At 37.1% G+C, this 24,181-nt stretch overlaps 1 protein-coding gene across 1 annotated transcript in view; it reads left to right on the forward strand.

Moving 5' to 3' along the window:
- Positions 1–1,339: 1,339 nt before the first annotated feature.
- The window catches only part of fgf10a (fibroblast growth factor 10a), a 38,639-nt gene continuing 15,797 nt past the window's right edge, over positions 1,340–24,181 (forward strand). Inside the window, exon 1 of the mRNA XM_088912051.1 lies at positions 1,340–2,259. Within this exon, the coding sequence (XP_088768177.1) occupies positions 1,971–2,259 (289 nt within the window). The 5' untranslated portion in view covers positions 1,340–1,970. The remainder of the gene's footprint in view (positions 2,260–24,181) is intronic.

Raw genomic sequence — 24,181 nt, forward strand, 5'->3', positions numbered from 1 at the left:
GCGGTTATATTGACAATCTTCACCTGCTTTTACCATTATTAAGGTCATTCTAGCGTTTAGGATAACATGAAATAAATACAAAAATTTCAGTAGATGATGATTTTGTTAGAGAAAAAATCTGACTTCATACTATACCTGGGTGGATTGTCTTTTAAAAACTAGCAATGGTCTGATTTACAGGACTAGGAGAAGCTGTTCTCATGCATGAAATATAACCCACAGCTCTGGCAGAGAATCAGTCAAAACACAAAAAATATTTATTTGTCTGCAAAAAAAAAAGAAAAGCTGTTTAGAAACAGGTAGTGAGAGAAGCAGTGGAGATATGGTTTGAGAATAAAATGTGAAAAGGAAATTAAACAATTCAGACACTGGATTCTAAGACCAAGATTTTATGATGAGATCTTTCAAAACACGGAAAGGTCCCTTTTCGCTCTCATGTTAAAGCATTATTTGGCAAATGGCTCGTTAGCATTTGCAAATTGTTTGTGTATGTCTGTTTTCTTTCTAGAAATCTGGGGGGGGGGAGGGGAGTGGTAGAGGATGTTATTGGTGGGTCTGGGGGCTTGGATACTGTTGTGGAAACAGAAAGTAAATATATGTATATTAGGAGATGGGATGTGAGGCTGTTGGTAGTGGCTAACTTTAGCTTTCAAGTTCTCGCTAATTAGGAAAAGAAAGAAAATATTTTTTTTGTTTGTTTGTTTTACAGACAGTAATTTATCTGGTCCGGCTAGCCTGCTGTACGATACTGCATTCCGTGCACAGAGGGCGTAAATAAGGGAACCCTCTCTCTCCATATCGAAAAAGGCAGAAGAGACGAAAACAGAGGATTAAAAACCGAAGAGGGTGGAAGGAGCCACTAAGTTAGGACACGAAGCAATGTGCTCCAGGTGGCTCTAAAAACAGTTCAATGCCAAAAAAGTGGCCACTGGGAAGTCTGTCCAACAAAGAGGCTCCCTAGAGGGAGCTGGATGCGGTGCGAGAGACAGAGAGATTAGCAAAGCCATGAGTACACAGCCCATTCTGTTGGCCAGCCTTTAGTGGAGGAAAAAAAAAAAGAAAAACTGAGAGCAATTAGCCAGGGCTGAAAGTCTGCCTCAAAAAGGGGTAGCAGTTGGGAATCTTCTGAACTTCCCCTCCCCTCCTACCTCCCCCCCACCACCCGCTCCAACCCCACCCCCCTCCCTTAAGGAATTTTGCAACTCTGCTGCCTGGTTTCAGATGTCTTCTTTTGCTCTGACCCAAGAGACTGACTGACTACCACCTCCAACTACCTCTGTAGGCACATCCCACCTCGGCAGAATAATCACTGACATTATTCACCAGTCTCTGACCTGTTTACTGCTAAGCAAGTTGGTGGTGGTTGGTGTGTGTGTGTGTTGGGGGGGGGGGGGTGGGGTGGGGGGGGAAGAGAGAGAGAAAAAACACGCTCACTCAACACACACACACATCTTCAAAGCCAACTGTTTTTCATAGACTGCCAATTAGCTAAAGAGATTACATCTGGTCCCTGTGCTGAATAAATAAGGTGAAAAGAGTGACACGAATCAGACACTTCGGAGAGGAGATCGGCTGTGTTCAAGAAACCCCTAAGTGCTTCAGCTGTGGGGGGGGGGGGAGAAGCGTCATTCACAGAGGGAACTCCCGACAATATAAAACCCACAGACTTCAGAGGGATTACACTTACGGATTTTTCTTTGCTTTCCTTTTATTTATTTTTTTGGGTCCAAGAGAAAATTTATTGTGAAAACTTTCTGTTTCAAGGAAGGAGCCTTCAAGGGGGGGGAATTCAGGCTGCACGCTGGAGGTGGTTTGAGTTATGGATGTTGGTGCACTCCGTTCGACAGAAAGAGGAGCTAGAGAGGGGATAACAAGCGACGGGACCTCCACTTGCCTCCTTCCACTTCTCCCCAGTATTCCAGTATGTTTCTTTCTGTGAGACTTTTTCCAGTCCCAAGAGCTTCAGTACAATGTGGAAATGGATACTGACAAAGGGTGCCTTAGCCTTTTCACACCTGTCCTGTGTCTCCCTGCTTGTCTTGATCTACACTGTGTCTATCACCTGCAATGACATCGGCAAAGACATGCATTCAGCAGGGGTCACCAACTCTTCTGTGGTTGTTGGGAGACATGTGCGCAGCTACAATCACCTCCAAGGAGACGTTCGCAAGAGGAAGCTCTTTTCCTTCCAGAAGTTCTTTCTCAGGATTGATAAAAATGGCAAAGTTAATGGGACGAAGAGCAAGGATGATCCCTACAGTAAGTAACTTATCCTAACAAATCTCTTCCAGATGTAGGTGAGAGAATGAGACTAATATTTCCACCCAAATGTCCTGAAAAATGATTAATGTAATGTTTTAACACTGCAAGAAACTATTTACAACTGTAGATAATACCCTGTTACCTCTTATGTTTGGTGTCTATCGTTTGCGATAGAAAAGGCAGTGAAATAATTTATCACAACGGAAGCTGGAGAGCTTGTGAATTTGCCGTTCTGTCTCTTCCATTTTCTATTACAGCACTAAGCTCTGAAAATGTAGAAAAAGCCTTGTAGTTTCTCTCATCAATAGGGTGCCTTTGTGATATTTTTTTACATTTGCATGTTTTAATCAGTGGCTGTTCACGTATGAAAGATGGAATCTGAAAACAATTATGCTGTGCCATTTCAGTGGTTTTTCTAAAAACTTTAAACATTAATTTCTTTAGAAGAGAAGAGGGTCTCTTGTGGTTTAGATATTATTTATTTCTGCACTTCATGCTGGTTTGAAATGATCAGAGAGTCTGAAGAAGCTAGGCTGTAATGCACCATGACCACTATTTGTCTTCATTTTCCCTTCCCCACTGTAACTGTATATTAGTGTTCATGTTGCCAGTAGCACACATGGTGTTTTCTAATGGTTTTTACTATTAGTTCTGCTGCTAAAAAATAGACTCCCCATCATACCAAAGTACTGCTCCCTCATACCAGAGTACTGCTCTTTGAAATCAGTGTTGCTCTTTTGTACCAGAGATCAGCTCTTTTACACCAGAGTGCTGCTCTTTAATATTAGTGTACTGATCTTTTAAACCAGAGGAGTGCTCTGTTATACCAGAATACTGCTATTTGAAATCAGAGTGCTGCTCTTTTATATAAATGTACCGATCTTTTATACCAGAGTAGTGTTCCATTATACCAGAATACAGCTCTTTTATAACAGAGTACTGCTCCATTATATCCGAGTACCGCTCTTTTATACCAGGGTATTATTCTGTTATACCAGAGTGCTGCTCTTTTATGCCAGAGTACTGGTGTCTCATACCAGAGTACTGCTCTTTTACAGCAGAGTAGTGTTGCATTACAGCAGAGTACAACATTCTCTGTAGAATAAACATTTCTCAACTTGAGACCCACCTGGCCACTGTTCTTCTACCATCAAGACTTTGGTTACACCTAATGCTCACATTTCTGCTCATTAATTAAAAACTATCTTGTGAGCTACACGTGGTAGAAATTGTACTTAAATAGAGAAGTATTGAAATGTTGTTTAACTGTACTGGATATGGATTTAAGAAGCTTGAAGAAGAACCTGTATCTTCTCTTTCTTTGTTTTGTAATGTTAAGCAAAAAGTAATCAAAATTGATTAGGTTAATTCGTTTTCGTAAGTGGATTGTGCAGTCCTCTTAAATTACCCTTGTCTACAAAATGAAAATTAGCCAAGTGCACTAAAACTTTAGAAGTGCTCAGGCACTGGTTGATACATTCTAAATAGTAAGTGTGCATTTTTCAATGAGCAACAAATAAGTGCTTTCTTATTTATAGTGTGTTACATAATATAGCAAGAATAAAAAGTAAATATCGTTCACAGTAAACTTTATATTAAATTTGAGCTACCAGATTGAAATCTTCTGAAGTTTATAATTTAAATACAAAATTAGTTTTCCATGAAAAATATAAAATGTTGTGTGCCCTGATTCTGAATTATCAAAAGGATATCATAACATTTTATGATAAGGTGTGCATATGAAAAAATATCCTTGTTTGTGATCTGTTGTAAATGTGCAAAACTATCAACCTATTTTTCTTTTTATCTACTTGTTTTCTACTCTCTCTATATATATATAGACTAAAGATGAATGCTTTGCATTATGTACTGAATACATTGGTGGTAATAAATTTTGTTTCTGTGAGAGACAACTAAAGGGTTAAGATGTACTAAATAATAAGAAATAATACATTTCATACAGTATACTAAATCAAAAAAAATTAAATTGGCAAAAACACAAGTAAGCAGGAAGGTCTCCTTCAGTAGACTTTGACTTGCTCAGGGGCATACAGTATAGATGTAAGGCAAATGAGTTTTTATCTGACATAATAGCCTTGTAACAGATGCATTCCGTGCAGAACAGATAATCCCTCTTATGTTTATGGTATCTGTGGGAGCAAGAGTGTAAAACCATAGATCTTAGTGCAGGTTGGTACAATGGTCACATGCTGCTCTGTTCATGTAGTGAACGCTAGATGGTGTCCATTTGTATTTTTCTACATATAACTTAAAGTCTTTTTCTGTGACAATGTACTGATACCCTGGTCTCACATTTGATGGAGATATGTAAAGGTTTTTTAACTACTGCCAGGCTTTAAGGTCTGTGAACAGTGTTTACTGGCACCAGCAGCCTATTAGATAGTAATGTAACAAAAAAGGCTTTAACAGTGTCTTGACATCCTTTCGCACCAATTCTGCAACGAAATACCACTATAACTACCCATTATAATGACCTGAAGACAAACTCATCAAATTAATCATAGTCCCACTGTCTGCAATGGATATTTCTGGTGAAATCATACTATTTTTACACCTTAATTTTATCCAATACATACAGAAGCAATACCTTTATTTGTATTTCAACTTATTGCAATAATATGTGAACACCACCTATACCATAGGCTATGTTCTGGTGGAATATTCTGAATTGCAGATGTAGAAGCACAGACTGAGAAATACCTGATAACGATTGCTCCTCTGTCTTCCTTTCCAATAACCAGAGTACTTTGGATGATGGGAGAGACCGAACTGCCTCTTCTGAAAATATGCAAAGTATTTTCATGAGAATTCTGTCTGTTAGCTACCCAAATATATCTCCACTGCAAATACAGCACATGTGCATGTTAGTTAGAGCATTTCCAAATAAAACTACTTAACGTGGCCGGTCCAAAACGATCTTAGCAACTATTTAAGGCTAGCTGTCTTCTTTTTGAAAACATCACATTGCAAAGTTGACATTTTGGATCCAACAGAATCAGGCATGGGAAGTTCGCCGATATTCATCTCACAATTATTAAAACTGACAGAAGCGAAGAGTTCAGATAACAGGAGCTGAAGATGGGGGGGGGGGCAAAGAGGAAGTGAATGCGGAACATCTAAAGCTTCTTTGTGGAACAAATATCTATTTTTACACCAAAGCATTCACAATCTCTTCTCCTAAAGGAATGCAGGAATAAATATTTATGTGTCCTAGGGTTTTACTTTATTTACAGTTTGCATATCAAGCTTTTAATGTGTTTTAACTTGTATGCCTTTGTTTTGCAACATTGGCGCTTTTCCTTTACACATCCAGATTATCTAGTGTAATGAACTGCACTGCTATACGAGTTCGCATATTTGTGCCAGCCACATCTGTTTCAATTTAGAATACCCACACTTAGTGTTCCTAACCAAATGTAAAGAGACCACTTATTTCCTATTCACTTTTAAGGTAGTAGAATATGGTACCCTGAGCCATGTTTATGAGGAATCTTGATGGCAAAAGAACATTTCATATACAGTCATTTAAACCTCTAATAAAAAATTTTTTTGCATTGTGCCCACTATTCTGAAAAACCCATCTGTTGTAGAGACCTCATTGTTAAATAAATAAGGACAGCCTTAATCCTGAGACTTGTATGGTACTGTAGGTTAAATAGATTCTCAGTTGGAGTTTAAGGATTTCAGAGTTAAATTCTGTGACTTGAATACTCTTGCCCCCAATATGCACCACAACCACCACCCAAGTCATGTTAGAGGGGAAACTAACCAAAGTATAACTCTCTTTCATGAAATGGGACAATTGTTCCAATTATGCTGTCAAGAGGCACTGGATCCCATTAAATGATCATAAATCAACCAACTTAATTCAGAAGATCTGATTTCTGGCAAAATATTTCAGCAGGTCTCCATGAGTATTATTTAAATTGACGTTTTTTGTTGCTATATTTTTTTGTTGCTACAGTACGTGCCTTAAATTAACTTCTGTTGTCTCTCAAAATACTTTCTACTAGGTAATGATGATGATGATAATGGTGATTTCTACGGCGACTTTCATAGAAAGACATCTCAAAGCAAAGATTAACATTATCTGCAGTTCTATTAAAAATAAGGAATGCTTTTTTCCAAAACTGTTAAAATCCTTGTCACTCAGTATACGGTTTCTCATGCTTTAAGTTTTACCAAACAAGAATCTAAGGAGCTGAGCTGTTGGGGTGAAGTGAAATAGCCCAGGAGTTTAATTGTGTAGGGTTTAATAAATTAGAAGGATTATAACATGTACAGTACCCTAAACAGAGACACAATACAGGGAGGACGCCATATTGGAATCCTAACAGGACTAAGGTGTTTGTAAAACTTAGGTCTGATTAAAATTCTAATTGTTGAACATACTGATGCCTGTCGATGGTAATTTTAGAGACACCAGCAAGCAGTGCTTAACAGTGATCCAATCTGGTGAAAACAAAAGAAGGAAACAGCATCTCTGTATCTGACTGGAACGAGAGAGTTTTAAACGAACAGTATTTTACAAGGAAAAAAAGAACATTTCTGCTGATGTAACATCTAAACATCGGTAGCCATGCTATTGATGCTAAAGTCATTCAAGCATTCATTTTAAGCAGTTTGTCTGCCACAAACAGTTTAAAAGCTTACAGATTGTGTGTGCAATTTGTGAGAAAAATTACTATTTACTATCACTAACAATTTACATACACAATGCCTGAAAAGACATTTCTAGCATGCAAGTTGAGGTTTTTTGTGAGCTTCCTTGGTGCAGTAAACCTCTAGTAGGCTATGTTCTGACAATGTAAGTGCCACTTCATTTCAGAGCACTCTAACTCTGCTGCAAGACTGAAAGGAATGTTAAACAGTCAGCAGTGGTATTTCACTGGCAGTCAACCTCATCTCTCACTGGTCATGTTCAGCTCTGATTCCAGTTTGGTTAAGGTTTATATGGAGGAGAGCCTGAGGTTACAAAACAGCTAGTACACTGAATAGTATCCAAACTAATACTGTAGGTGAACTCTTGCTACAGTACAAAAACAGTAGAGAAGCCAGTTAGAGGCAAATCCCCTCAGAATAAAAATAATAATCTGAATGCTGGATGTACATAAATATAGGACAAGAGATTATTTTCAGAACCTTTTATTATATTTCATGTTAAAACCTCTTTGTTAAGCATTATTAAGACATTCACTCAGTTGGGTCTATAGCTAGTTATTGTTCTTACAATTCAGAAAAAGAGATGGTTGTTCCAATCAATTCTAAGACAACATTCACTTCTCAGCAATGATTAAATCCTCTTTTTTCCCATCTTTTCTTTTCCTTCTGAAAACATTTGCGGGGGGGGGGGGGGGTAAGTGCTTTACTAAGACTTTCAAGAGTCTGTGTGTGTTTGTAATCAGAACACAGCCTGGAAGTTAACATAGGCCTCATATGTGGGGTCATTAAGATATTGTCTTAATGCTATGCAATTACATGGGAAAAAGCCACTATAATGGCCACAGGGTAGCCTGCCCACCAAATTGTAGACTATTATGGTCTTTAACCTCTGAACCTCTGTAATACCTCTGTATGGGAGCAATATGTTTCGGGTGGGAGTGCTTGGGAAGGTGGAGGAAATCTGATAGCCAATTGCTAATCAAAGGGGTATTTAATCAAACTGGTTTGGTTTAATAAAAGAAAATTCTTATTTAAGCTTAAGGCCAATGAAAATTGAAAATAAACTATAGCCAGTGTAGAATGTAACAGGTTTCTGAAGAACAGAACTACACTACCCCCCAGACCTTTTGTGGCCTGCACTGTGAGGCGCACTGATAACCCAGACCCCCACCACCAACACACACAAACCACCTCCGTTTTAAGCCCTTGGGGCTCATTAGGCCCCAGGAGGTGCTGTTGCATTGGCAAATCCCTCTGGACAGCTGCACCCCATCCTGTCCCTATATAGTACTGCTGCTGAAGATGCCCGGCTGGAGTCCAAACTAATGATTCCAAAGTTATGAGGCACATCCTGTGCTCTGGGCAGGGGGGAAAGAACCCAATAGGGATGCACAGGCCCAGAAAGCAAAAGTAGTTTTCTTGTTTATTACTCCTTGGCCAGTGCTGGATGCTAGCAATTTTTCTTTTGATTAATAAATTCCAAGGCCACATACATAAGCAGAATTCAGATCAACATTGTTTACAAAATGTTTAGTTTTTCTCAATTGCTTTGTATACTTCAAGCTTGAATTGTATGGTCTTTGGCCATGCTCTGCTCTTGACAATAAAACATTACATTCTTTTCTCTCCTGAATATTGCTACTATTACAATATTATACTTGTTTTTCTTAGTTATTTATTTATTATCTCTTAGTTGTGCTTGTTTCCTTTTATCTATAGTAAGCACAATGCTTGGTAAATTGCAATGTATCCAGATATGCCCATATTTAATTTTTCTAAAAAAAGATTGGAAATGTGGAACCTTAATTTCCCCTATGTGGAATGGAATCAGGAAGTCTAAGATTAGCAGATGGTGACAGTGGAGATGTACTATACAGGTGAAAAATAACATTGTTGTAGGTGAAATATGATGAATGCTGTGTTTATTCTTATTATCATGAACTAATCATTGAATCAGACTTGACATTCCCTAACCTAAACACTGTACATGCTGTTCGCATGGCTCATTGCCATCATGTCGTCATTATTGTATTTCACCTACTCTTTTTCCAGAGCATATTGTCTCACAAATACAGTACCGTTTCTTCTGACATCAAGTTATATTCTCATTCTACTTGTACTTCAGTGTACAGAACAAGCTGCTGAGCCTTGCTGTTGAAGCTGATACGCTTGCTTCTTTCAAGTAATGGCTAGATGAGTTTCTTGGAAGTGTTACCTACTGTACTAACTGCTAAACAAACTAACTGATGGGAGGCTAGATTATTTAACATTTTTATGTGATTATGCACTTTAAAACCTTTGATGAAGCCATACAAAATTGAACTGAAGTATCTCTTGTGCACAGTGCTGTCAAGATTTCTTGATTAACACACTTTAGGTGAAAATTTTAGAGGCATGATTTTTATTGTTTCCATTATCATTCTTAAAACACACATAATGGCCCTTTCAAAGTGTTCAAAATGAATGATACACTTGTATGCTTTTAGTGCTGCAGATGTTAATGAGGTTTAGACATATCACAGGTTCAGTAAAGCCTGCAGTATAAATTTGGGGATTAAGGTTTTGACTTGAAATTGTTCTGATTAATGATTGACCTGCTATGCTTAACATCTCTAGCAAAAATAACACTTAAATTTTAAGCAGTCTAAAAATTCAAAATTAAGACATAATCCCTTGGAAAAGACCAGAACAGAAGAACCAGAAGTTAAATGCAAATTAAAATGTGTCTTTACAGAAAATATATATTTTTTCTGCAGTAAGCATTTGGGACAAATCAAATTAAATATAACCACAGAAATATACAGTAAGTGCTATTTTAGGTTACCTCTATATTGTCATGCGTTGAATCTAATTCCCCCAAATGTAATCATTTGGTAGAGTGATTGAGTGAAATAAGTAAATGCATCTGTCAAACTATCCAAAGCATTTTTAATGAAGTGTATATGTATACTGTATGTACAGTACCAACAATGAAATGGTCTGTTTTATGAAACTTTTTCCATTGTAGCCTTTAACTGAATCGGATTACTCTAAGGACAAATATTATTGTTCCAGCGCCACTTAAAGTCTAAGTAAAAACAACCTTTTCATCTACTGAGACAATTACCCCCAATCAATGCAAAAGTAAGTTTGCTGTGCAGAAAACCTCAATACAGTTAATAAGGGGAATCATCTGAAAACACCTGACTGTTAGTGCTCCCAGGTAAAAAAAAACGGACCAAAGAAATTGGTGCATTGTCTGGTTTTCTTCAGAGTTCAGCCTCTTTTTTACATTTCAGTCTTTCTATGCGGTGGGGTGTCTGAATATGTGAAAGAGCCTTCTACATGCTGCCTGAAACCTAATACTCCTCACTTTGTCTCATTCCTTTTGAGGTCCCATCTGCACAAGATCATGGCTGCCTTTGTCATGTTGTTTTCAAAAGCTTACCGTTTTTCTGCTTCACACAAGACTCTGTGTGAAAAATGTTTACAGTGGAATTCTGACCCCCAAACTTCAGCAAAATATTTCAGATGTCACCACAAATACAAGGGGAAGGTTTTCTGTGCTCGGCACTGTAGCTCTATGAGGTTGAACATGGTTAACTGGAAAAGTATCTTAGGACTTAAAATACTTTAATAATAATTATGATGATGATGAGTTTAAGTAATAATTATGAGTAATTATAAATATGAAAATAAAAAAAAATGGTGAACGTTTGCTTCAGTATAGAAATTTTTGGTCTGTGTTTGCACATGTCAGATGCTAGACGTAAAAACTTCTAGCAATTTCGTATTTATTTGTTTTTTTAACAAACAGGTAAAAGTTAATTCCATAAAGAAAAGTTAACCAAAAATATATATTTTGAAGGTTAAGACTTCTATTGTGGTGAGGTTGTAAAATGATTTTCTGTGCACAACCCTATCATACACACTTACAATAATTAAAATTTTCCATAATTACATAATTAATGCATTTACCAAAAGAGATGTTGAAAATCACACATACCACAGAGAAAACATACAAAAACCAGGATGAATATAACAAGTTCCTAATCATTATGATTGTGTAGATAACATGAAATGTCTTACATGTTCTACAAAGGTAAGAAGAGGTACTGTATAAGAGAATCTTAAAAGGCCTTAATAGTGTCATACACATTTGACTGAAAGTATTTAGCAGAACACTTTCATGGGTTCAGGGTTCAATTGTTTGCTAGATGAAAGGGTCAGAGTTCAGAAGGTTCACAATCATGTTGTCAAATTCACGTTCTGCACATTAAAAGGGGTTTTAGCTATTGCTACCTTTTCCTCTCTCACCCACTATCAGATTTATTTAATAAGCTTCCTTTCACAAAGTGTCAGGGACAAATGTGAAAATAACCTCTGCAATTTAAGGTTGCAATACAATAAAAGAGTTGTTAAATTGTATTATAAGTATTTACTAAAGGCCACGTTGTTATTTTGTTATTCATAACACATTATTGTTATTCATGTACATTACATTTAATTAAGGAAAATTACAACAAGTTCCTAAACTAAATACACATTCCCTCACATGGTGAAAACTGGCAGAATATCCATATGTTCTCTATGGTGGAGAATCAAGGCTTTCTGTGTTACAATTTTGAAAACATATCTTCTGAACATTGTGTCATTGCTTTAAATCTTATCGAAAGTTTCCCACAATCTCCCCTTTTTAAAACAATAAGGAAAATGTTGCGTCTGTGAAATGCTTCTGATGGCGATTGTTTTCCTTTTCAAAGGAAACACATTTACCAAGTCATCGGGATTTACAATTGTTCAGAACTTTTTGATATTACAACAAGAGGGGAGTCCAAGAAAATGTTTTCTCCTTTGAGTTGGTTTTATGGATCAGTAATATATTTAATGTGTCTCCCTTGGCTTGGTTTGCACACTGAATGATGGGTTACTGAAACAGATACTAAAGAAAAGCACTCAATTGAAAAAATGTGTGCGATTGTCAGAAAAAGAATTACTGTTAGCAGCTGAATCAAGTACTACTGTAAAAAAAGAAAAGTGAGATAAAGAAGGTGTCCAGGAGGTAATACTGTCTTCAGTTTATGACTTTAATTATTTTATCTCTGCTCAATGTTAAATTACACATTAGGTTGTGAGTGATTTAATATAAATGATTTAATATAGGCTTCCATTCCGGCTTGTTTTTGTTTTTCCATGTAATGTTTCCATCATTGCCAGCAGTGTTTAGTAATACCTAAGGTGAGGCTCTGGGTTTCAGGATCAGAACAGGGGGGTTGTTCATGACACAAATCCTGGGTTTGATGCTGCTGTTGTAGTTTTGAGCAAGGTCCTCCACTCAAATTGTTCCCACACATATTCTGCTGCTTAAGTGGGTCTGCAAGAACATCATTTGTGAGTTGACGTACCTGGTAAATTATCTGTTGTTTTAAACAACCACAAACCCAGGACTTTTTATTCTTGTTGACACAGGACATAAAACTTAAAACAATTTATGATTAAATATTAAGAGAGCACAATAAGAGCTTTTGCAATCTATTTGGTTCAATCTTTCTGATTTTACAAAGAAACAGAAAGCTATACTGTAGGATGAGCTGCACGATGTGGAGATTGCTGGTTTGAATCCAGCCTGTGTAACTGTCCCAGCGAGAACTAACAGAAGATTAGACGAGAGTAGGCTTTTTCAGCCCATGTAGTTTATTCTGCTGCGAGTAGATAATTGATCCAAGGATCCAATCCATCTGTTTTCTGAAAGAAGTCAGGGAATCAGCTTCAACAGCATGGCTGTGTAAGTTGTTTCAAACTCTCATTGTGGGGAAGCAACTATTGTACCCAGTTTTAAGTTCCCTAGCTTGACTTTGTCAATGCCTTCGAGGATTTTGAATGCATGGTTTAGCCCCCCTGTCTAGAGCAGATGAGAGCCTGTAGGGCTGTGAGCTATTAATAACTGAAAGAGTGGTCAGAGATCTGGTTCACCACTAAGTCCTAAACATACCTATTCTAGTTTGGAATGTGAAACAAAGTAAGCAACCTGGTCACACCATGGAGAGGAACAGGGTGGCAATTGTCATTCTTTTGCCCATTGCTGTTTGGAAGCAGAACACATGGCAGAGTGCAGTATCTGCTGTTTCCTACAAAGTGTATGGAAAATAACTGGCAGATCCTGAATTTTCGTTGCACTAAAAATGGGTCAGCAAGTTTCTGTTTTGGATTTGATGTGTCAAAATGATGCAAGTTCTACATTTCTGACTCCAAAGAGATCTCAGATAAATTTCCATATATCTATAATGGAGTGCCAGATCTAAATATGTCATTAAAAATATATAAATAAAACTCTTTTTCACAGTTTTTTTCTGGTCTTTAATAGCAATATATTTGATGTTAATGGCTGCCCCCACAATGACAAAAGCTGAAAAGCAACATAAAGGTCGCCATCCTTATGGGGGGCTGCAAAGGTGCAGGGAGGAAGTTTTTCAAATTTAGTCTTTTCATTTACTCTGTATGGAAGAGTCTAGTGACGATATTATACAGTTTAATATACAGAACAATGCAGCTTGTAAAACCAGGAACGGACCAAAGTGCTGTGCAATGGCAGTGCTGTGCACCCATGCAAGCAGACAACATGTATTCTGTGCTGGAAGGAGGATCATTGAGGCAATTGATGATTCCAAAATCAGGCACAGAAAAAAAGCAATTAGACATTCTAAATTTAAAATGGCAGCTACATCTTTCTTCTAACACAATTTATGCACCCAAAAAGAAATACATGTACTGTATATTGTTTACATGTCCCCTCTCTTTCCATATCTTGCAATATTGTGCAACTGCAGTTTTCTGTTTTTGCTCAATAGCATCTTCCAATGGAGATTTTGAAGCACTGTATTTAAAAGGTGATAACCACCAAAGGACCTACATTCTCTACAATGGACTCCTCCTTGCCCTTTGTCACCCTGGATAACAAGCTGTAAGAGTCCTAAGTAGCTGATTTCACAAGGGGGGAGTCTGCCAGCTTGATAAACACTGTGCTGAGCAGACAACAGCTGAAGCAGAACTTGTGGAACAGAAATAACAGGATGGGCAACAAGTAACTAATCCTTTAAAGCCCAGAGAAATTGACAAAACCATTACAGCTCTTGACATTTTCCCATGTTACCAGATGACTTGACAGCAGCACCTGAGAGGCAATGGGGATGACACAGCACTTGTGTTCCATCAGTGAGCATTAAACCAGTGCTGGAAACAAGACAGAAGCCAGACTAAACCCAATTAACTTTCTCCATGGGTAGAAAATGCTGTGCTATGCTAAATGGATTTGGTTTATCCAGACCTAGTGTTCTTAGAGGTGAGGTTGCTTGTATTTCGGGTTGGCATCATGTTGAATCATCTTCTCACATGACAATATGAGAACCACTTATGTTATGCAACAGGTCATTTTCTGCATTTTGCATTTTATTTTTCAACTGCACACAACAGTAAAGGGAGGGTGAACGACAGAGTCTAATGCAAAGTTATTTTAATAACATTTGACATTGCGGTGCAGGGTAGCTTTAGGGTTGTACAGTATGTGCAGGACTCTCCCCTTGTCCTGTAACTCCTTGCTAGCCACCAGACTTTCAGTTATGTCAGTGGGAGGATATCTTTTGGTTGGTGACAACTCTTCTACCAAGCATTTCAGACTTTGCTACATGACTGTGATGGGAGAATGTGCAGGTCTGAAAAAGCACCTATCCTTTTTCCTTCCCCCTGGGAATTCCATCAGAGTGAGCTGTGATGGAAGGCAAACTAGCATAGATTTCCAATGGACAGATGGAAATGAAAAAAAAAATATCCAAAAATCTTTCTCTTATTTCTCCTTCATGGAACTGGCAAACTGAGCAGCCAGGCTCATGGCCTCAACCTTCATATCAGTGAGCTCCTTCTGGCTGTGTGCTGTCAGAGCCACTTACCTGTGTTACTCTCAGCCTGCAATGTCAGGATTAGCAACAATCTGATGACCCATTCCTCACTCAAGCACAATGTCTCACTCTCACAGGAGGCACTGTTGGAAAAGCTACATGCAATTCTGCCATTTGTAGAAACATCTCAATCTATGTTAAAAGCATGGCTTTACAGGTACAGCAAGGGAAAAATATCTTTAAGCTTAATTCAGTGTGTATTGAGAAGAAGCAGTATAAGAACAAACTCATCTTTTGTTTGTAATAATCAGGAGTGGGTGATAGTCCAATCCAGCAATGGAATGACATAGCTGGAAGGCTATGGGATGAGAACGGACCTCTCGTGTTTACTCACCATCTGGTCAATTCCTGCTCTTTCCTTTGGTTTTCACTTCTCGCTTCTCTTCCTCCATCTCACAGCTGCTTCTCGTCTGTAGTGTCTGTGTGTCTCAGGAAGGTGCTCCTCCATTCACAACTTCCCCGTCTGCCTCTTTTAGTCCAAATACAGCTCGTGCAATCGAGGCCATATGGTCAAATGTGGCAGCCTTCACGTTGTGTAAACTTCTGCACAGATTCCTTTCTGTTTTAATGGTTTAATTTTATTTGGTTAGCTTTTTTTCTCGTTTGTTTCACAGTGAAATGTGTTTTATTTGGATCATTGTTTGTGTTAGTCCATCCACAAATCACCCTTCCCAACTCCCCAGGCTATTTAATTGTGTCTCATTGAAACTATTTTGTTTCAATGAAACTAAACGGGTTAAATATTTTAGTGGTGGATGTCTGACTTAAAGCTGAAACTGGAAGTGTCTGGGTTCACACACAGCATCTGCTGTAACTGTGTTTTCATTGACCTTCTTCCCCTTTTGCTTTTTTCATAGTTTCTTTTATGGTTCTTGTGGGAATTTGTAACCACACATACAATAAAAGAGACATATGAAGAGCTCTAACTAAAAGAAAAGGTTGACATGAATATTCTTCCTTTACAGTTTGGCCACAATGTCTTTATGGGCTCTTTCTGTTCAAAGCTTTACTAAGAGAAACTGAAAACACTTTTGCATTAAATTGGACATCTGGGATTTTTTTAATGCCAGTAGCCTAGAGTATAAATTTAATTTTGTGCTTGTGACAAGCTATTGTTTCATTTTTTATTTTTTCACTTAAATAGGAGTGGTGGCTTTTAGCAGTGACTTATTTTGAGAATTTTCTCTTCTTGTCCAAGTAGTACTGTTTCTTTTTTTTATCCATATAATTTGATTCTCTGTTTAATTGGCCATGGCAGAGTCAACAAATATTTTTTAACAGACACACCATTTGATGGAGTTTGATTTCCACTCAATACAGTTTAAACCTAGGACTAAATTTCAAGAATTTGACACCACCACGCCGGTGTGACGGAAAAGATGCACATGCACACTCCTTGCTAAAATCAAGATTTCAAAATAGGAATTTAACAGAAGCATATTTACGATCTACTGTCATAAACTAATATGAACAGTGTAATAATCCAAGGTAAATCATACCTTAAAAAACTAGAACCTTAAATCATAACTGGTATTATTACACCAGAAATGCATATTATTCCATACATTCATCTTTTTTTAAAAACAATAAATATACAGTCCAAAAACTTTTAATTATATAAATGAAGAATAAAAACAAAATAATTTCCTTTTGCTAAATGAAATACATTTGGCTGGTTTCCTACACAGGAAACGTGTAGGATTATTATATCTAAGCGCTAGTTATCCTGCCATTCCAGTGCAATGTCATCACTCTGGACTTTACTCAAAGCCTTCTGAGGTTGGGAATGCAAGTGTTGGACTGCATTGCTTCTTGTTTTCTTCCCTTCAGGTTGACATATCTGCAGCACTCAAGCGTCACAAGGGAAGGTCGATTCCTAAGTGGAGAGCCTTCTGTTTTTCTGAGGAGTTTGTCCTTTGACATGCTTTGCCTCTTGTCACTCGAAAAGATCTTCCTTTTCAGCGCTCCTGATGTGCTGCCAGCGGAGGTGAATAAACATTGCCCCCCCCCCCACCTCGCTGTATTGATTCTGCCACCCTTCGCATTGACCTCAGAGAATGTTTTTTTATTTCCCCCCCACCAGACCCTGTTCTCCTTTTGAAGAGGAGCTGGCACCTACAGCTCATATGTCACAAGGCACTAAAAATGTCAGAGTGCCACAGCAGGCCTGGAGTTCAATTGTTATTATCCCCTGTCTACGAAGGAAACAGTCTAATCTTCTGAAAAGTAATGAAAGCCAGGCTCAATAGCAGCTGGAGAGCTTTAGAAGGCCGACCTTTTTAACCAGGTCCTGCCTTTTTTCCGCGCCTCTTAGCGTTAAACAGCCAGCGACGAATGAGTCCTGGTGCGGCACCGTTGCAGGAAGAAATTCAGGCAACTCTTTATGTTCCTGTACGCAGCATTCTCATTATTATTTCTGCTCTTGTCTCCTAAGTTTAAAAGTTCAAACTGGGTTTCAGAAGTTTGAGAGACCAGATGTACATCTAACCTTTTGCCCTCGTTATTTTAATTGGCTTGTGTTTTAGACAATTTGGAACACGGAAAAATTGACTTGGTCTGGCAGTTTTTTTTCCTTGTTTATTTATTTTTCCTGATCCACACAGCATTCAGGGTAGTTATAGCTGTTGTAACTATAACATGTTATACTGTGTGTTACAGTAGTTATAACCTTCATGTTATATGCAATAGCAATTATAACTGCAAACAAAAATAGTTTTAAATTTTTTTTAGCGACACTAAGAAATCACATTGATCAGCATAAATTGATTAAGCTTTTATTAAAAGAACAGGCATGAGAATCAATATACAGTATTAAGCACATAATGTATTAACCTGAACCATTGCACTAGTTGAATCTTACCCCCATAAAATATTCACAGGCACTTTGTAGATCATCTAATATTTTTCAAACACAGCACTTATTTTCAAATTATATAGCTGTATCATTTTAAAATGAGCTCCCCAATAACATAAAATTTTCCTCAGTACTTCCACTCACGTGGTGTAAATAATTCTTTATGTGTTTAACATTTCACATCTGTCACTCGACTGATCACTTAAACCTTAATTTTATATGTAGGCAAAGATGGATTCCATAGAAACACTGTTTTGCATTTCCTGTTGTGTGAGTCAAAAATACATAGAAGACTCTTATTTAGTTTGTTTTGCATTGTTGGTTTAACCATGGTCACCAGAAACATCAGGGGCACCAGCATTTCAGAATTTTTTTTCTGTGATTGTACTAGCACCATACAGACTTTTACCACAAGAAGAAAGGAAGCTGCCGTGATATTGACAAATCAATTTAGTACAGTGTCTGTCACTGATGTATCCACACTTTCTTGGACTGGGTTATCAGCTCTAAAACTTACCATATGCAAGAATTTCTTCTCCTTTCACCCAACCAGCAGCTGTTTTTCTCATTTCTTTTCATTGTGTATAGCTACGTATTTCTGGCTATAGCTAGTTCTGTACACGCAATATTACATTTGTAACTATTATAATATACATGTATATTACCAATATACATGAGTCGGTCACTGAAAAGAACTGAGTATAGGCCTTTCATTAGTTAATCTGAATTTCTGTGAAAGTGGTGAAGTAAAGTCATTCATAAAATTGTATGCCTTTAAAAGAGTAATAAGTGCCAACGACATCAGAAAGCAATTAACTCATCAGAAGACAAAAAACAAGATGTCTGAATTCATCTACATTTATCATGGCTTTTTGAAAACCAAAAAGGGAGTATAAATTAAAAGCAAACATGAATGAAGCCAAATATCTTCAATTCATGTGGAATTAATTCATGTGGAATTCATTCATCATGAATTTGACTTCTAATGAATTTGAAGCTCTTTCATGTCACTAAAAAATACAGTCAATGCCTTAATTTAAAATAATTCTGTTGATAAATGCAGGTGGGTGGATTTTTGTCTGTGAGATAAATTATATTTCCTGTTGTATGAAAGAGAATAAAAATAGAATATTTCTTTGTAAGTCAGTATGCATAAGGAAAAACTGGATGTTATCCATTCTTTGTCCTATAGGAAATTTTCAACATTATACAATACAGAGATTGAACACACATTTTAATTTACCTCCTGGCAAATTAAACTGATTTGTATCAGTTTAACAACTTTTTTCTCCAGTTCTGACAGCTACAGACATTTTGCCATGTGTTATGTGAACAACATATACTGCACAGTATTGCACATTCTTAAAGTAATATGTCCCTGTAATTGGCAATTATGAACTTATGATTTCTTTACTGTTGTGTGAATTTATAGGACGCAATAAAAATTACCTTATGTGATATGCGTTTCCTGTCAAACTGATTTTGGGTTTTGCAGCAGTCACACACCAAACTCCACAGGTATTTTTCTGGTAATAGTTACCCTGCATCACATTTTCCCTAGAATATATATTGCTAAGAGGTTATGATTACAAACAGATTAGGATTCTGAGGTTTTTTTAACCCTCTGTGTAGACACTGACAGGTTTATATTCCATTCTAGAAAGTTAAAAAAGGGAACTGAAAAACTACACAAGAAATTCAAATTGCCAAGACAGACTAATCTCTAATTCAGGTTTAGCATGAGGAAATAAACATAGAAGTGAATTTAATACATGTATTACTTATTACATTCTGCAAACCCATCTTAGATTAAACTAATTTAAAACTCTAAAACCAGTTTGACATTTCTTGGAAGTTATCTTCTTGGAATACAAGCTTCTACCCAATCATTTTTTTTCCCAGATGGAGTAATGTAATTGATTGGAAAACTGGTGCTTATTCCCAACCATTATTTCATCTATTTTGTGAAGATGACCAAAACCAGACATCAAAAATGTTCTGCGCATTTGCTGTCTGTGGCTTGGTACCCCTTTTCTCTTACTGTTTTAAATGAATTCCACATGTGGAGTATTAAGACCATGAAAAAATAGGCAATCAATAACTGGTGTGCTCTGGGAATTTTCTGAGATTATCGATAACAGTTTATACGGTCCGATACCATGGAACACAAAGTCTGGTTGTGTTATTAATCGGCAGTTTACTTTGGATCTAAGTTTTTCGAATACTTATAAATCACAGATGGTAAGCTGCTATATTGTTAAAAAAACTGCTTAACCAAACACTCTATGATGCTTGTTGTCACAACGGCTTAATAGCTAAGTCTGGTTTTTATCAATGACAGTTTAATGTAATGTGTAGGTCTTTCACTGCCAAGGGAACATGTTAGTGTGGTTTTACGATGAATCATTGAAAAACTGGGTACCGTCCTTAATGAGAATAAGAGATGCCAGAGCTGTCCACATCAAGAGGTGCAGCACACTCAACAACCAATCCGGAAAACAACACTGTCATTAAGACAGCAGAAAAGCTGACTGGGCCACATACCCTGAAGGTTCTTTCTCTAATTGTCTTTATGGTTCTGAAGCCTCCTCTTGTCTTTTAGTTGCTACCCAGCTTGAATCCTTCCCACAGTTTTCTCCAACAATTCAAACAAATTTATTTACAGATCTGTAGATCTGTAGATCTCACAGCAGATACCTGTACATCAAAACTGCAAGGAGTATGTACAGTAAACTAAAATTAAAAGACATGGAAGTTTTAAGAAATTAAAATCAAAAGTAATTATATTAATGTGCATACATTTATGTGCACATATATTGTGCAAACCTGAAGATTCCAAATATCTATAAATTCAAGCCAAGGATATTTCATGCCCTGAAGCAAGCTGAAAAGAAAGTTCTGAGCATATTTATACTTCTGGGACTGCATCCAAATATGGAACATAACATAGTTTTTCTCCATGAATACAACACCTATACAAGCCCTTTACTGTACCTCAGTATTTGAGTGCTTAATTGTCCAATTAGCCATGTATCTGTTGTGAAATCTATTTAGTTTGTTCTGTTGGAAGTATTTCAAAATAAAGGTACAAACATTTTAGTACATGAACGACGATTGCATTTACAAACTAAAATCGTCCAATGTTTCACAGCAGGTTCCCGAAACAGCTGACTGGTCAGTAGTTGTTAGTCTCCTCCCTACCTCAGAGGAGGACCAAAAACAGGAACCATTCAGCTACTGTAGTTAGAACAACATATTATATCAATTAAGAATGAAAACAAGGATGAATACAATTGAGCTGATTATATACTGTAGCCCTTGCCACAAACCTTCACAGAGTATGTACAGAAATAATCAAAATCAAACCAGTGACCCCTTGATCTTGGAAATCTATGAATCCAGGTCCTGCAAAAACAGTTTTTGTACATAACTACAGATATATCAATTCATCAAAATGCAAACACCATTTGTATAAGTAACAATTACATAATTACTTAATGATAGTATTTAATGTGACATTCTAACTGACACATTACAAAGAAGCAAAGGCACAGTGCTGTTTACCAAATGCACTGATGAAACACATGAAAAACAATAGCTAAATAATTTTAAAAATAAAAAAAATCCTATGCATTTAGCAGAATACATCAACTTAGATAAAATGCACAGCAACTGTTGTCTTGAAGTCTTGAAACAGCAGAACTGAGACTGAAGGTGAAGCCTATAGAACAAGTAAAAATTCCTAATTGTAACTAATTTAAAAGTGTCACTACCTTAACAACCATCAGAATCTAAGTATTAAATAAGTATCGGCCAAAAGAAGTTTAATTTTAATTAACTTTAAACAGTTAATTACTCAATGATATTGGTCAATATTCCACAAGTGAAACTGATTTCACTGATGGGCAACAAAAACACAGATCTACTCAGTAAATCAATGGGTGTACCTTATAAATGGCCTCAGCTGATATAATCTGACCCCTTCATTAGAAGTAAAATACATTGCATGATCTGCATTAAAACTGATCCAGTTGAGCCAGTAACCAGCTGGTTTAGTTCTTTACAAGATATGCAAAAATGAAATCCTGGAGATACACTGGCCAGGACCAGGACTGACAAGCCAAAAACCCATACTGTACCACACAACAGATACTGTACCACACCATTGTTCCTCTAAGAACCAGATGAATCTTATTATTCAACAAGTAGCAATTAGGAAGAGATGTTTTAAGTAGGATAACTCAATCAATAGTTTCTCATGCCTAATGTTCTTGTACCCTAAGGGAAGATTTTGACAGATTCACTACTTTCACATTGTTTATCCCTTACATAACCCTTACATTGGCAGGGATGATTATTTAGTATAGCATGTGCATAACAGATCTTTGAGATTTAGATATTTTTTAAATTGTTTTCTCACAATATCCATATTTAGCAAGTATATATGGAAAAGATAGATAGTGTATAATTCAATTGGTTTTCTTAATACTTAATTTAACCACATACTGTAGGTTATTGAGAACAAACTCTCATTTACAATAATGACCTGGAGATCCATTTGTACTGTACATTGGTGGATTTACTGTGTCAGTTAGTGTGAAACACTTTGCAGAAGGGTGCAGCAGCAGCCCCCTATTCAAAATTTATACTCACAGTCATCTAGAGCCATAACTCCTTCTGGACTTCCCTTTGCTTATCTTTCTCACACCCCTCCTGCCACCCCATCTATACCCTTGCAGCAGCTCCCTGGCTCATTCCTCACAAACGTGAGTGGGGTTCAGACGGGCTGCTAAGCAGCTTCGGTCTCAGCTGGGCAGGTTTCTCCAAATAACCTCAAATACATTTGTCCCTCCATCCCATTCATTAGGGTGTATCTGCCGAAATGACTCTACTGCCTGTTTATTCGAATTGCAGATTAATCAGTGTCCCTCTACCAGACAGTTTTTTTTGTTTGACTTTCAGTTTCTCTGTTTCTAACTACTGATGGTATTAAATAGGTACAATTATCAGACTGTTGATATGTCCACTTAAAAATTTCCATGAGTAACCAGATATCGAAATGCCATCACGGCTGACTGCAGCACCTGTGTTTTAAGGCAGGGATCAGGGCCTGGCTTAAGGACAAGATTAAAGCAAAGAATTAGAGCTACCTAAAAAGAAAGCTTCTTGTGGTTCCTATTGTAATGTACTTCATTGGAGATCAAATAATGTGTTATGTAGTGATCTCAGGCATGCATTGAGAAAAAAAAGAATAAAAAATAAAAAACAAAGAATAACTGTGTTACCTTTTAAAATGAGTAAACCATCGCTAATTTGATGCAGCATGCTGAAGAAAAGCATGCAGCTAATTCAAAATCATGCCGTGTCCAACAAAGTTTGTTTCTTTATGTCGTAACAACACTTAACACACAGCAGAATTGAATCTATTTTTTTAATTTAAAAAAAAGAGGTTTAGAGACTGATGGGCTGGTTTCACCAGTATTATGCCGCATGTAAGGCTGTCATCTAGTTTGTTTCTCCAAAAGAAGTTTTGCTCTTTGTGTGATATTGAAATGTGAGCTTCGAGACAAAATGTTGCAAATATCACAGTAAATATGGAGGATAAGATTATTATACAAAACATTAACCAGAGAAGGTTCAGCAAAAGAATATATATATATTTTCTAAATGATCTGGGAGCACCCCGTATGTTAAGATAAAGTATGAGATATTTAATCTCTGACCTTGATCTTTGTCACAGTCAAACAGCCTCATGTCCCAAGCTGTGTTGGCTGCCGGCATTATTATCTTTAGGCTTTTGTTGCTCAGATTTGAAGTGAAACCTGTGCTTTCAGAGCTTCAGAACAATTAACAGGCTCTGCAGAAATGTGCTGTGCAGCTGTTGATATCCTATTCTTTACTTCTGCAAATTGTGCATGAAATAGGCATTGCAATCAAAACCAAAAGCAGGAATTGCAATTTATTAAAAATAAAGGTATGAAAATCATTCATTCACAACATTGTTGTTGAGCTTCAAAACGTTATGCACTGTGTTGCCTCTTTTGCTTGGGAGCTCCCCTTGTCCTTCCTGCATTCACTGTGTGTACGTGTGTGTGTGAGAGAGAGAAAGAGCAAGCTTGTGTGCTTAAGAAACACTCATGAAAATTTATAGCACTGGACCAGATGAGGCAGGGGTATTTCTGCTGGAAATGTGACTTCAGGCCATTCCCAGACTCACTGCTGGTAAGTCTAATGAACAGAAACAAGGGACTGGTAAAACAAAGTGCAGTGAATCATCAAAGGTAATAAAAACAAGATCAGACCAAAAGCTGCATCTGGGAGAGAAAAAAAATTAAGGAGCTGGCAGGAATGTGTACTAATTATAGTACTGTTAATACATTGCACGTGTTGATCAGGAGAGATGGTGTGACTTGAGGCAGGCAGTGGCTTATCCAGTAGCCCTGGATATTAT

Source organism: Atractosteus spatula, chromosome 3 (assembly GCF_055471065.1).
Source record: "Atractosteus spatula isolate fAtrSpa1 chromosome 3, fAtrSpa1.hap1, whole genome shotgun sequence".
Classification (NCBI taxonomy): Eukaryota; Metazoa; Chordata; class Actinopteri; order Semionotiformes; family Lepisosteidae; genus Atractosteus; species Atractosteus spatula.